General features: G+C 48.0%; 1 protein-coding gene across 1 annotated transcript in view; it reads left to right on the top strand.

Moving 5' to 3' along the window:
- Positions 1-15,320, top strand: part of Fads2 (fatty acid desaturase 2) — a 39,957-nt gene that overhangs the window by 18,281 nt on the left and 6,356 nt on the right. The window contains exons 5-7 of the mRNA XM_005369622.2: positions 1,288-1,413; positions 12,635-12,695; positions 12,951-13,027. Of these exons, the coding sequence (XP_005369679.1) occupies positions 1,288-1,413; positions 12,635-12,695; positions 12,951-13,027 (264 nt within the window). The remainder of the gene's footprint in view (positions 1-1,287; positions 1,414-12,634; positions 12,696-12,950; positions 13,028-15,320) is intronic.

Raw genomic sequence — 15,320 nt, 5'->3', positions numbered from 1 at the left:
CACCATTTTTTGCTCGTTTTCTCGGTGGTGCCTGTTTGAACTGGGACGATGCAGTCTCAGCGTGGTGATTGGCATCTCCTTTGTTGCCCAGGACCATGTCTTTTGTCATAGACTAGCCATTTGTACTCACTTTTCAGGCATCATCATCATCAATTCATCGGTCTACTCATTGAATGGATTATTTATTCTCTTGGCGTCTCCTGTTGTAACCTTCTTCTGCATTCCTCCCCTGTTGGATGAATAGCTGGCAAAGCTTGACTCCCTTCCCGTCTCATCGCTAGCAATTGTTTCAGTTCGGTGCCTCCACACTTGCCCATTCTGGCTGTGTCCGGTCAGAAAACGGCTGCCTGTGCCTAGACCTTCAAGTGTTTCCTTTTGTTTCAGGTGTTACATGGAAGCCTTTGACCCATGGGAAAAGTTTAGATAAATAGTGGTTTTGAGATATAATACACAGAGAGAGCTATTTGCTCACTTAAAGTGAACGCTGGGCACCATTGAGGGAGCATTCAAAGATTATATATCTCGCGTACAATTGTAGACCATCTTCATCACCTACTGAATAAGCCCCCACAATCTCCAGCCACCCTCCAGTATCCCAGCCCTGTTTCCTCATCGCTGCTTGCTCCCATCCCTGCTTAGCCATCAGCTTTCTTCTACTGAGCTTCACGTCAGTGAGATTAGGAACTGTGGGAATTTTGTTTTTTGGGTTTTTTTTTTTTTTACTAGCTTCTTTCACTCTGTGCGGTAGTTCTGGGATCACTCGTGCTTATATCATGTGTTAGTGGTCCATTCTTTTCATTTATTTCTGAATTTATTAACTGGGGAGGGGGCAGCGCAGCATATATGCAGAAGTCAGAGACGACTTTGAAGAGTGGTTCTCTCCTTCTACCATACGAGCCCCAGAGATCAAACTCAGGTCCTTCAGTCACTGAGCCATCCTGCTGGCTGTCATTCCTTCTCATGGTTTAGCTAAACCATCCTGTTATATGGATATCACATTGCATTTCCACTTTGTGGACATTTGACTCGTTTCTGGCATGATTGTTATTGAATCTCTCTCTCTCTCTCTCTCTCTCTCTCTCTCTCTCTCTCTCTCTCTCTCTCTCTCTCAGAAGTGGCAGGGCTATCATCTGATTTCCAGGGACTCCAGGTATGATCCCCATCTGTGATGGAGAAGCCAGTCATTTGTGTGGGAAGTAACAGGACCTGGTTCCCAACAAGACCCATCACCGCAAGATCAAGGGCCCACTGACCTTCATGGCTCACCTCACTCCTCTCTGCTTACAGGGTGCCTCCGCCAACTGGTGGAACCATCGACACTTCCAGCACCATGCCAAGCCCAACATCTTCCACAAGGATCCAGACATAAAGAGCCGGCACCTGTTTGTCCTTGGCGAGTGGCAGCCCCTTGAGGTATGAGTGAGGGGATGGCTTTGGTTAGGAGGTGTCATGGGAGGAAAAAAGGAGTCCTGTAGGGTCAGCATTCAGCCGGGACATCCGCACCTTCTGCTGCTCAGAACCCTTTCCTGTTTGCCCCGAGTTAGCCCAGCTGCAGGCTACGTAGAATGGCCTTTCTTGAGAGAACTGGACACAGAAGCTCATGAGTAGGCTCAGTGTATTCGTCCCTTCTGCCCACAGGAAACTGGGTCAAGTTTTTCAAGAAGGCAGAATCCTAGGCCTCCATGATGGTCCAGTGGGCCAGTCCATGTGCAGGAAGCGTTATCTGGAGAACAGCAGCTTGTTCAAGCCGCCCTTAACAGCAGATGGGAAAGCAATGCTCAGACAGAAGACAGGAAGTGTCAGAGGGTCTGGTCTTTCACCAGTTAGTCCAGGATAAGCCTTCAGATCTTTGCTAGGACACTTCCTTCTATTTGCTCACACTTATTTTACTATCGTTTTATTTTTTTATTATAAACATAGGACATACTTGGTATAAATATTGAAACAGTATAGCAATGTATATTCAGTGTTTTATCTTTATTACCTCTTGGCCTCAAGTTTATGGACCCAATAATTACCACTGTTAGTGAGAAGCTAGATAGCTTTGTAAGCGCCTGCTACTAACCTTGTCTCCAGCCCTCAACGTCTTCTGTATATGAACATCTGTCTTCGTTAGGGTTTCTATTGCTGTGAAGGGAGAAAGGAAGACGTTTCATTGGGGTTGGCTTACACAACGGAGGTTTCGTCTATGACCAGCATGGCGAGAAGCATGGCAGCCTGCAAGCAGACATGGTGCTGGAGGAACTGAGAGTTCTCTATCTTGATCCGCAGGCAACAGGAAGTAAACTGACCTGTGCTTCTGAGACCTCAGAACCTGCCTCCAATGACACACTTCCTCCAACGAGGCCACACTGCTTCCTAATAGTGCCACTTCCTGTCTGTGGGGGCCGCTCCTATCCAAACTGCCATACCATGCATCTACCTCTTTCTTTAGAAACAAAACTGGAATAACATAGGCTTTCTCTTCTGCAGCTCCCTGCTTTACTGTGTTCTAGGAGTGCAAGGGGATTGGTCTCGCTCTTGGGGACCGTGTACCGTTCTGTTCCATTTACATATTCTAGCAGGATGCATATTGTTTCGTATGAGAAATTTTTGTGCTGCTGATCCTAATTTCCCTCTTTGGGGTAAGTGCTGGGATTCAAACTCAGGGCCTCACACCGTTAAGCAGATGTTCTACCATTGAACGCTTTAGTTTTCTCCTCTGATTCTGCATCCCCAGCCACTTAATTTTCTTTCACTAAAGGCACACCCAACCAGGAATGGTGATAAGGCCAGAACTCAGAACTCTGGAAATAGAGGCAGGAGGATTTCAAATTCTAGCTTAACTTGGTCCAGATAATGAGACTTTTGTTGAGAACAAAATAAAGGGCTAGTGGTGGTTCTGTTGGTAAAGATGCTGGCTGCCAAGCCTGCTAATCTGAGCTTGATCCCTGAGGCCCACATGATGATGGAAGGAGAGAATTAAATCTTTAAATTGACCTCTGACCTCTGCACATGCACTATGCACTGTGGCATGCGTGCGCACACACACATATACATAAATGGGGGAAAACTTCAGAGACTGCTAATTTTTAAAAGATGAAATCGGGCTGGAGAGATGACTCAACAGTTAAGAATACTGGCTGTGCTTTTAGAGCACCCAGGCTTGGCTCCCAACACCTGCACATGGCAGCTCACACCTTTCAGTAACTCTAGTCTCAGGATCTGACACCCTTTCTGGCCTCTTCAGGCATGCAAATAATGCACAGACACTCAGGCAAAATATCCAAACACATTACATAGAGAAGTAAAATAAGGCACCCTTGATGTTTTCAAAGAACGTGCTCAATCTAGGTGTGGTGGTGTATGCCTCTAATCTCAGACAGCAGGATGCTGAGATAGGGGAAATACTGTGAGTTTGAAGCCAGCCAAGTCTACATAGCAAGAAGTGTCTTTTAAAGGGGGGGTGTGTGTGATCATTCTATACTTTTTAAAAAGTAGAGTAGGGTTTAATTTACAAGAAGGAAGGAAGGAAGGGGGAAAATCTATCCATGTTTGTATCTTGGAGATACACAGAGGGTGGGCACAAGTCAAGCAGTGGCAGAGAGACCTTGCCTGAAATGCTCAAGGCCTTGGTTCAATCCCAACATCGTGATGGGAAATGGCAGTGTTGGGCAGAACAGAGCCCTCAGTAGGCAGTTAGGGGAGAATACAAACTTATCCTCAGTAAGCAGCGTCATAGAAGAAGGAGTATCCTCGCTGTGTTGGTATCCAAGGCTCGTAACATAGACGAGAGAGCCTCTCCCCCTCAGTTCTGATTTATATTCCTGTCTGACCCAAGATGCACAGGACATCAGCCACAGTTCTGAACTGTGGCAAGGCAGGGATTTCATTCTGCCCAACACCTGTCTTTGCTTCAGGATATGGCCTGTTAGCCTTTGGTTAAAAGTGTTTGGATAGTAGAGCTGATTGCTCTGAGGTCTCCTGATAGTGAGGACAAAGTCTTCCTTATCATCTGTGGTAAAGCCGTTAGCTCTTCTCACAGATAGTCCCAAGTTCCTGACAAACAAAGGAAAGCCAGGATCACCAGCTCTGCAGATCAGCTGCACTGTAGCTGGTGAGTTCCAGCCCATCTCACTTCTCAAATGCCGGCTGACTTTGGGAGGGAGGTCGTGGGAGTTGGCTTGTCCTGTGGGCAGTGGCATTTGAAGATGGAGGCCAGCATCACAGTGTCCGTGGAAAGCCTCCCTCAGGCGTTCAGGTGTTTACAAGGGAAACACTACATTTCCTGGGTTTCTGGTTGAATTGTGTACAAGTGCTCACAATTGCCTAAAGGGAATCCTGGTCTCTACTTGGGGTGACTGCAAGTCCAGCACATGGGTTCAACAGAGCCACACACGGCTATGCTTCAGGGCCTTAAGCCTCCATCCCATCCCAGGCTCCAAAGCTGATGCCTGCCAAGGCCTTTATGTCAGATGTGGATGACCAGAGCAGACTAGCCACAAGGGCATTTGAGTCACTGAAATATGAAGAGCAATCCTGTACTACCTGCTTGTATTTATTTATTTATCCTTGGTTTGTTTGGTGCGGTGTGCATTCAGTGTCTCTCCCGGATTTCTTCTCAGTTTAGGAAAGTTCTCTACACATAGTGTTTATAGTTGCACATCTCAACTTTTAGCTGGGGTGTGTATGGGGGTGTGTTACACCGATGCATTTAATTTGTGTATGGTCTATGTGAGGACGACTTGTATGAGTTAGTTTGGTTCTTCTACCATTCTGGAGACGGAACTGAGGTTTTCAGGCTTGGCAGCAAGCTCCTGCAGCCTCCAAGCCGTGTCACTGAACCTCGATTTGTTACTTTTCCCCGGAAGGATTTGGGTGTGACATGATCTCCTTCTACATTCTCTAGAGTCAGTCAGTGTCCTCAGCCCCTAAAGAGCTTAGTCACCCTTCCCAAACAGCAGTGAGCTCTCCTATACCCCAGTGTCCACTCCAGACTATTGGGCCTCCCTCGGGATGCTGGCTCTGTGACCTGGACAAAGCTTTCTGCTTTGTGTAATACCTCATGCATGCTCCTTTTAAAATATGCATTGCGCCCTTTAATGCCAGGGTTCTTCAGTATGCAGGAAGCAGTTGATGGTTGGCTCATTGTGCCCAGGTAGTGTCTCCTGAGGCCTCTTCATGGTTCTAGCTTTTCCTTTGGTTCAACTGCCCTGGGAAGGCAATCAATCAATCACACTCTTATAAATAAGGAGGCCAATGCCTTCTCTCTACTGGCACCACTCTGTTATTTCTGCCTGGGGTTTCAGCGCTGGGTGGGAATGTTCAGCCTGATTAGACTGTGGTAAGTGCAACAATCTTGTTTGCCACCCCTCCCCTTGCCATGTCACTGTCCCCATTGTGTAGTTAATATGTTCCCAGAAGTGGGAGCCTGCCAGCCTTCCTGCCTGAGGGCTTCCCCTCTATGCATCCGTGAAGCGCCCCACTTTCTACTTATCTTCCTGCTTCCTTGGGACCTTTAGTCCCCACCCCAGAGCCTAGGGCACATGTGGCCCTCTTCTTGGGAACTTGGGTGGGCATCTAGCATCCTTCCAGTGCCGGCTATGGCTGCGTTGTTCGTTGCTCTGTAGATGAGTTTATGAGTTCTCAGAGGCAGCAACTGACCTTGTGGCAACTCCTTCCAAACCGCCCCTCAGCTCTGGACAGAAAAGGAAGGCCCTTGTTATTCCTCAGACCCTTGCTTCAAACCAGAAAGGTCCCTCTCCATGACCTTGCCTGTGGCTGTTGCATTATTTCTGTTTCTTCTTGCTGCCACCAAATGCCTGACAAGAAGCCATTTAAAGGGAGGGTTTATTAGGATTTAGAGATAAAGGCAGTACTTTCCATCGAGGTAGGGAAGGCGTGATGGCAGGAGCAGGAAGCTGGCTAGCCGTGGCATCTGCAGTTGGGAACAGAGATGGATGCTGATGCTCGGCTTGCTTTCTCCTTTTATTCAGTTGAGGAGGTCAACATGTGGGGTAATGCTGCCTGCAGTTAGTGTAGGTCTTCCCACCCCAGTTAATCTAATCTAGATAACCCCTCCTGGGTGTTGCCAGGTGAGTCTAGGGCCTGCCAAGGTGATAAGCAGTATTAACTATCGCAGTGCCATCACTTAAACCCAGACACATCCCTTTTAGGCCACAAACTTCCCCTGATGTTCTTGAAGTTCATGGCATCTCACAGTGCAAAATGCATTCGGTCCAACTTCAACAGTCTGTGTTGTCTTTAACAGCTGCAGTGCAGGAGCTGGTTGAGATCAATGCTACTCTTCCAGAAGACCCAAGTTCAGTTCCCAGCAGAGTTCAGATCCTAGAAAACCATGTTGGGCAGCTCACAGCTGTTTGTAATTCCAGCTCCAGGGAATCTGACACCCTCTTCTGGCCTCCATGGACACCTTCATACATACATGCACACACATACACACACAACTAAAAATAAAAGATACGTCTTTTTTTTAAAAAAAAAAAGTATACATGCACAGTCTCTTCTGAGACTCAGGCAGCCTCCTCACTGTGAATACCTGTAACATTGAAGCCTACATTCCATACTTCCAGCATGCATTGGCACAGAGTAAGCATTCACATCCCTAAAGGATGGCCACAGCAAACAAAGTAGGATTGATATCCAGCATGGCAAACACCAGAATCTAAAGCTCCATTTGCAGCATCTAGGGATTGTGATAGAACTTGGGGAGTGTTGTCCCTGCAACAGTGCTGCCTGCACACCCCTAGCCTCTCTCTCAAGCTGGCTCCATTGGATACATGCAGTGTTCTTTGGAGGGTATCCCATGATTCTGGCATCTTGAACACGATGGAGGAAGAGATGTCTCATTGTAACTTACACTTTATTTTCACATCTCAGGTGGTTGTGAGAGGCCATGTGGATTCTGAGAATCAAACTAAGGTCCCCTGAAAAAGCAGCAAGTGCTCTTAACTGCCCAGCAATCTCTACAGGTCCAGGATCTCTTTTCAAATGGGAGTGCATTTTACAAGTTGGAGCCTTTGATAGGTGGGGCCTTCAGCCGAGGACAACTTTCCTATTATAATAGTGAAGACGGGAGATATTCTGTTAGCAATCACAGCTTCTGTTAGCTGTCACAGCCTCTGCCTGTTGGTAACAGTGACAGTCACAACTTCTGTCCACAGTCATAGTCACAGCCTCTGTCAACAGTCACAGCCTCCGTTGTAGTTTAAGCGTTGGCTACAGTTCTCTGTTTATCTGAGCCCATTCCCTTAGCCTACTGGAATCTTACCATTTGCCCTTCCGTGTCATTTTTTGATGTAAACTTGACCTGATCCACAGACAGCTCATCCTCTGCCTTGAGATTTCCTCCACCAAACACATTAATTAACCCACTGCCATTGAATTCAGCCTCACCCAAGTTCTCAGGACATAGTCAGATTTGTTGCCAGAATACCACACAAGTGGCCTCCTGCCCATTTCCTGAACGAGCCCTTGTCCCCTTCCCAAACCTCATGAGCCAGCCCTCCCCAGCCCTCAGCCTTTCAGCCTTCTGATCTTTCAGACTCCCCACAGAATGACCCAGGAAGCCCTGCTTAGAGCATTCTGGGGCTTCTTCAGCTTAAGTCATAACTTCCCCATTCCTCCCACAAGCCAGTCCCCAGCACTACCAACCATGGTCAGGATTATCACACAATGGCCACACTTCTTGGTACCAGTTCTTTATATTAGTTACTTTTCTCATTGTCGTGACAAAAAAAAAAAAAAAAAAAAAAAAAAAAAAAAAAAAAAAAAAAAAAAAAACTAACAAGAAGCCATTTAAGAAAGAAAGGGCTTATTTTTGCTTAGATTTCCGGGGTAGTCATTCCTTTATGATAGAGGAGGCATGGTGGAAGGAACAGCGCTGGCCGGTCACTGTGTTCATAATCATGAAGTAGAGGTGAATGCTGCTGTTCAGCTTGCTTTCTGTTTTATATATGTCCTAGACTGCAGCCTAAGGAGTAGTGCCACCCACAGGTAAGGGGGTCTCCCACTTCAATTAACCTGTCCTAAGTAATCCCTCACAGACACTTCCCGAAGGCTTATCCTAAGTGGTTCTAGATCTTGTCAAGTTGGCAGGCATTATTAACTATCACATCTGGCCTGTGGTGAAGAAGCTCGTCACACCAGGGCTGGCAGCACGTTCAGTTTCCTGCCCTTTGCTGGTTCCAACTGTCCCAGTTCGATGAGAGCTCTGTGTGCCACCTTCTCCATCTTGGGCTCTGGTCACAACAGATTAGTTAGTAAAAATGTTGTTTGTTTTCCTGGCTCCTCCCCTCAGCTTGTACTGACTCCCCCAGCTTCCTTCCTTTGTGGGACAGGAGAGGAGCCTAGTAGGATCCTCTGGTCCCCTTACTTTGGCCTCAGCACCTCCCAGCTGTAAGGAAGAGTAACTTGATGAGTGAGTCTGTGGACCTGCACTCCAGCTATGGACAACACCGAATACTCTTTATTTAACCTCTGATAATTGGCCATTACGTAACTAGAACCTCTAAGGCAGAAAGAAAATGACATACTCAAAGTCATGGTAGAGCTACCACCCAGGACACCAGCTTGCCAGCCCGTGGTACTGTCTGTTGGTAAGTCCAGCTTTCTGAAAGGGACCACATGTGCACCCTCCTAACTCGGAGCGTTCTAAAGCTCCTCTCTGCATGGATTTCTTGATCCCCTGACTTGACAAGCCATGAGCCAAGTAGAACAAGCTGGAGAAGCATCACAGGGCAAGGCCTGGTGTCCCTCAGACCACAGTTTGTGCTTTGTGGGTGTGCCTGTTTGTTTTCTCATTGCTTTGACTGAAAAGCTTGACATGAAACATCTTAGTGTTGGGGGGGGGGGTTCTTTGGCTTACAGTTCACGGGGATTCAGTCTATCAGTGTGGAGGGCCGGTCAGGAAGCAGGGAGAGATGGATGCTGGTGCTCGGCTTGCTTTTTTTCTTTTTATTCAGTTTAAGACTCTAATGCATGGCATGGTGCACCTGCATCTGGGTTTTCCAACCATAAGGGACTCCATCTAGACTCACCAGAAAGTTGACAGTCAGTATTAACCATCTAATTGAGCTTTGAGTAAGAGAGGTGGCTCAGCCATTCCCTAACATCCCTTTGGAGCTGTCCCTTCAGAGGCTGCTGAGTTGGAAACAGAATGCAGTGCTGTGTCAGCATGTCACTTTGTGCATGCGTATGTCACTATAAGTGACACTGCTCACCATCCCATAATGTCTCTGTATCTCCTTCATTCATTGGGGTCTCAGAATCTCTATGAAGTACGCATCATACCTCCACTTTGCCTCAAGGAACCCAAAGGTCACGGAGGTTAAGCAGTTTGGTTTAAAGGAGAGTTGTTTCCAAATGCTGGGTTCCTGCATCCCTAAAATTGGGCATCCATAGAGATTGGTTCTGAGACCTGCCACTGCCTGGGGTGGCCTGGCCATGTTGGGTCAATCAGGGATATTGAAAGCCAACAATGCTTACCAACTGGAGGCAGCCATACAGTCTCAGTTATCCCCCATGGTGACCATAAACCAATGGAAACAGTACTGGCTATGCAAATACAACCTTCAAATGGTCTCCTGGTGACCCTCTCCCATAGTCCTCTAAGGGGCCTTCTGGCCTCTGCTGACCTGAAGATCGTCCTTGATGCTCAGTCTCTGTCTTAGTTAGAGTTACTATTGCCATGATGAAACACCATGACTAAAAGCAAGTTGGGAGGAAAGGGTTTATTTGGTTTATACTGCCACATCATAGTCCATCACTGAGGAAAGTCAGGACAGGATCTCAAATGGGGCAGGAACCTGGAAGCAGGAGCTGATGCAGAGGCCATGGAGGAATGCTGCTTCCTAGCATACTCCCCATGACTTGTTCAGTGTGCTTTCTTTTTTTTTTTTTTTTTTTTTTTTTTTTTTTTTTTTCGAGACAGGGTTTCTCTGTGTGGCTTTGGAGCCTGTCCTGGAACTAGCTCTGTAGACCAGGCTGGTCTCGAACTCACAGAGATCCCCCTGCCTCTGCTGGGATTAAAGGCGTGCGCCACCATCGCCCGGTTCTCAGTGTGCTTTCTTATAGAACCCAGGACCACCAGTCCAGGGGCGTCCCCACCCACAATGGGCAGGATCTGCTCCTATCAATCACTAAGACAAGGCCCTGCTGGCCTGACTGTAGTCTGATCTTACTGAGGCGTTTTCTCAGTTGAGGCCCCCTCCTCTCCAGTGACTTCATATCATTGACATAAAACTAGCCAGCACTGTCTCCAGAGGGAACAGATAAAGGGGGCAACCAGCGCTGGGAAGCCTGCATTCAGAGTCTGGGCTTGGGTGCCAGTTCACTGGCTCCTGGGAGGAGGTCAGAGCAGGACTCAGGGCCTGTCCTCATGTTCCCCTGGCGGCTGCTCCCCAAACTCACTGGGCACCTTAGGGGGGTATCTCTCGTCCCTCTGTGCCCACCTTTCACGTCCCCTACCTTTCCTGGGAAACCATCAAAGGCCCCTCTGAGGCTTCCCTGGCTCTGACCTGTCTTACGCCAACCTCAGGCCTGACTCTAATGACAGACTCTGTGTACATGACATACTTTCTGGGAATGCATGAGGTCCTTGCCAAGACACAGGAGGCTACAAGGAACAAAGTGATCATTTCTGGTTGTCCTTCGGCAGGCGTGTGACCATGGCCACTGGCACCAAGACACACATTCTGGGGACAGACTCGACTTTGTTCCCACCCACACCCCTACCTTGTGGGAGCCCATGGACTTCTGTGATTTTGACACACACTTCTCACTCTGTTTTCACTTGGGGGGGGGGCAGAGGTGTCACCTTAGGAGACTTCCAAGTTTTCTTTCATCTGTAACTCATTCTGCTCTCCCGATCCCCAGAAGTGTTCTAGGAGGGTGACATAAGTTTTGGGTCTGGAGAGGGAAGGGTGGCATTGCCCTGGAGTCAACTTGTCATTATGTTGACGTTCCCATTGGCAACGCTTAACAATCAATAACTTGAAATCCAGACATGCTCAGAGAGACCTGGGGACCTGCATGGGCTCTGTGTTGGCAAGAAGCAGCATCTAATACGTTTGGATCTGTTAACTCCTAGCACAGGCTTACACTCCCCTTCCACCCCCACCCCCCATCCAGCACTGCAAGCAAAAAGCACAGGTGCTCCTTGCTGTGTGGCAGTGTTGGGTGGGCTGCTCCCTAGGGGTCGGGCCCTGGGATTAAAGGCTGACTTGCTACTGCTGCTTCTATTATTTTATTCCGTGCTTATTTTATGTTAGGTATATAACTGCTCTGTCTGTTCTTGTGTGTGTGTGCACCACGTGAGTGCGTGATGCCCAAGAGAGGTCAGAAGAGGGCATCGGATCCCCTGGAGCTGGAGTTATATTATAGATGGTTGCGAGTCACCTGCTGGGAGCCAGGCCTGGGTCCTCTGGAACAAGTGCTCCTAACAGATGAGCCATCTCTTCAGTCGTGTAGGGCCTCTTCTGCCTAACTGGCTTCCTCCTGTGTCGAGAACCGCTGGGGAAGAGATTAACCTTGAGAAATGACTGTAAAATCTCGAGAATAGGTGTTCCCAGGACTGTGACTGTTAAGAATTCCTGTTTCTTGTTGCTTTCTCTTAGCTGTTAACAGTGTCCATGGAGTGCCCCATGAGACCATGGAGCCTTTGTCATTCCCGAAGGGGTAGAGATAGAGGCAGTCCCAGAAGTTCCTCTTGGGGTACCTAGGCTTATGTAAACTTTTTTATTGTTCATCTCCAACTTCACCCAAGGGTTAGGAGTGTAGCTGGGTGGCAGAGGACTTGCTTAACATGGCCCTGAAGTCCATTTCCAACACTTCCAACAAAATTACAACAGAAAAAAAAAAAAAAGAAGGAAAGGAAAGAAAAGACAGACAAATAGGAGGCCTACTTCTCATGTCCTTGGGTAGTGATTAACTGTGAGCCTGAACTTTGGCAGCCAAATTGAGGGCTGGCCTGGGATTTTAGCCTCACGATGCTGGCAGGAATGAAGGTATTCTAAAACAGTTTGGCTCTCAGACTATTGAATAACAGACCCCAAGAAATTGGAAATTACCCAGGAATTACATGCTGGGAGAAGGAAAAGGCTGAAGCCTGGTGCCAGCCAGGGAAGAGCTTGTCTCCCAGAGAGATCTCACCCAATTCTGAGAACTTGTCAGACCACCTTGCAGGAAACACTGGAACAAAGACAAAGATAGGTCAGTGACGGGCAGGGCCACATCTTGACCAGACCCGCTTAGTCATATATACCTCTTGCTTTTGGTTTAAACCCAAACCTCTTTTTAGGATCCCAATGATGGATAGGGGTGTGGGGTAGTGTGTTTTACTGGACCTCTTAATTCTTTTCTTCACAGTGTGATCACACTGACTAAATCTCCCTTCTCTGTTTTCTCCATTTCCTTAATTCATCCATTGCAGAAAGGTAGCTGAGCATAACTCACCCTAACTCCGGTAAAAACACTACAGTGTAGCCAGGCTCAAGGAAGTTGGCAGCGGAAGCCTTGTTGAACCCAGATACAGATAGGTGGGAAAGAGATGAGGTCTCCACCGAGGTCGGTGGAGTGGAAGGAAGGTTGGAGGTGGGGGACTGAGTCTCGTCTTCACTCCTTCCTCTCTCCTCAGTACGGCAAAAAGAAGCTGAACTACCTGCCCTACAACCACCAGCATGAATACTTCTTCCTGAGTGAGTACGAGTACCAGAAGTCCTCAGCCGTGCTCTCACCCCGGTGTGCCCATCTGCCGCATTTCCTCCCACACCCTTCTCAAAGAGGCAAATTGGCCGTGTGCCTACTCAAGAGAAGGGTGCCGGCAGCCAGCTTGTGCAAACTTGTCTGGACCCGTTACCTTCCTCTAGACTTCCAGACACCTGACTGTCAAGCTGCCCTGCAGGTGGCGACAAGTTCCTTCACCTCTGACAGGCCATCTGCTCTCTCTGCAGTCGGACCACCGCTGCTCATCCCTGTGTACTTCCAGTACCAGATCATCAAGACCATGATTGTCCGCAGGGACTGGGTGGTAAGTCAAATGGTGCTGGCTAGCAGTGGGTGAGTGTGACCGGGGCACTGAGCCCCTGGTGCCTCTCTGGGCCTGCAAATCCCCAGACATCTCTTCGTAAGTGTAGCCACTTTATCAGTCTTAGGAGGGGACTGTCTCTGAGGCCACCAGCCAAGAAAGCCATGAGCCAAGAAGGTCATGAAGGCTACAGCATGTCAGTTGTGACGATGCCTCCAATACATACCTGGAGGGAATTTACCTGACAGTCATTGCCCTTGTAGAGTTCTTTAGAAAGTTCTCGGGGGCAATGTGACTCTCCACTGGAAGTGGAAAACCTCAGCAATAGAAACATATTTTCTTAAAACCAACTGACAGCAGCCTGGGGAGTAGGGGTGGGGATCCAGGCCCCTCCCCTTAACTGGTAGATGACCAGGTTCTCTTTGTCTCTCTTTGCATCATCTTCCTTCTAGGCCATTTTATATCTGTGTTCCCATGTTCCCCTGTTTTACTAATGTGTATTTGTGTGTGTTTGTGCATCCATGTATATGTATAGGTGTGTTTGCATGTGTGTGCATGTGGAGGCCAGATGACAATGGTCTTAGTTACTATTCAAGTGACAAGACACCATGATCAAGACAATTTATAAAAGAAAGACTATTGGGGGATTACAGTTTCAGAGGGTGAGGGTTCTTGACCACTGTGGCGGGGAGCATGGTGGTAGGCAGGCAGGCATGGCGCTGGAGCAGTAACTAAGAGCTCACACCTTGAGACACAGCTATGAGGCAGAGTGTTAATTGGGGATGATGTGCACTTTTGAAACCTCAAAACCCACCCCCGGTGACACAGCTCCTTCAACAAGGCCTCCTAATCCTTCCCAAATGGTTCCACCAGCTGGGACCCAAATATTCAAATGTACGAGCCTCTGCAGGGGCATTCCACTCACCCACCACAGAAACCTCAGGTGTCACTTCCTTTGAGGCAGGGTCTCTCACTGACCGGGAGCTTATAGATTAGCCCCAGGATCTGCCTGACTCTACCTCCTCAGCACCAGGATTGCAAGTGTGTGCCATGGTGTCCAGCACACCATTTTGTACGTAGGTTTGGGGCATTAAAGTTGCAAGCACTTTACCAGCTGAGCTGTACCCCCAGCTTTGTTCCTTTCTCATAGGATGACACTCGTCCCGTTGCATTAGGACCCATGTGGAATGACCTGTGTTAATGAGTTCTGTTAGCAAGGACTTTAGCCATGTCCAAAGACATTGCCTTTTGAAATGCTGGGGGTTAGAATGTCAGTGTATGAGTCTGGAAAGTGTGTTAAGAGTTCTCTAAAGGAACAGAACTGATAAAATTAATGTATACACACACACACACACGATTACCGGAGTGGCTTATAGGCAGTGGACAGAGTAGTACAATGGCTGTCTCCTGACAGAAAAGAATCTGGTATTCGTTCAACCCATGAGACTGGATGTCTCAGCAGTCTCAGTTTGGTGCTGGAGTCCCAGAGGATCCTTAGAGAGTGGATTCTAACATCAATGAAGGAATGCCACGGCAAAAGGATGGATGAATTTGGCAGCAAGAGTGAGGGCAAGCAAGCAAAAAGCCAAAGCTTCATTCTTCTGTGATTCTTTTAGTTGATTCTAGATGTAGTCAAGTTGACGACCAAAATTAGCCATGTTCTACCTAAAACAATAGGCTTAGAGGTCCCTCCAGGGATGGAGGCAGGCTGTGTGTGGGTTTGAGAAGGCAAGCTTGGTTTTACATAGAGGTACAACTGTGATTTTTGTACAAGATGAATATCTACCCATGGTAGAGTAAGCTATGGGGAGTCGTTCCCACAGGCAGAGACTTGAAGCTGGGGTGAAAACATGGTCCCTGCTCTCAGGAGAGAGCAGACAAGTGCACGGCCCCTTAGTGTGTGTTCTTTGCCTTTTGAAATCACATCAGTGGCTGCATATGGTGGCACACGCCTTTAATCCCAGCACTTAGGAGGCAGAGGCAGGAGGATCACTGTGAGTTTGAGGCTAGCCTGGTCTAATAGTGGGCACCAGGTCAGTCAGGGATACAAGATAAGACTGTCTCAAAACAAAACCAACAACCAACAAACAAAAGAACCCCACATCAATGAAGACAACAGCAAAGCTTCACAATGAGAATTACTGAGACTGAAAGTTTGTGCCTTGCCCAGTATGACACCAAGGGACATAGTGAACTCCTGATGCCACATCCTTCTACCCACACGCCCCACACTGAGCCTCCTCACTTTCACACAGCAGCACCGTATATCTGTAGGGCATCTTAGAGCTTCACTCAC

The sequence above is a fragment of the Microtus ochrogaster genome, unplaced genomic scaffold (genome assembly GCF_000317375.1).
Source record: "Microtus ochrogaster isolate Prairie Vole_2 unplaced genomic scaffold, MicOch1.0 UNK56, whole genome shotgun sequence".
NCBI classification, from domain to species: Eukaryota; Metazoa; Chordata; class Mammalia; order Rodentia; family Cricetidae; genus Microtus; species Microtus ochrogaster.
Note: the sequence above shows the minus strand (reverse complement) of the source record. Positions and strands in the feature narration are given on the sequence as shown.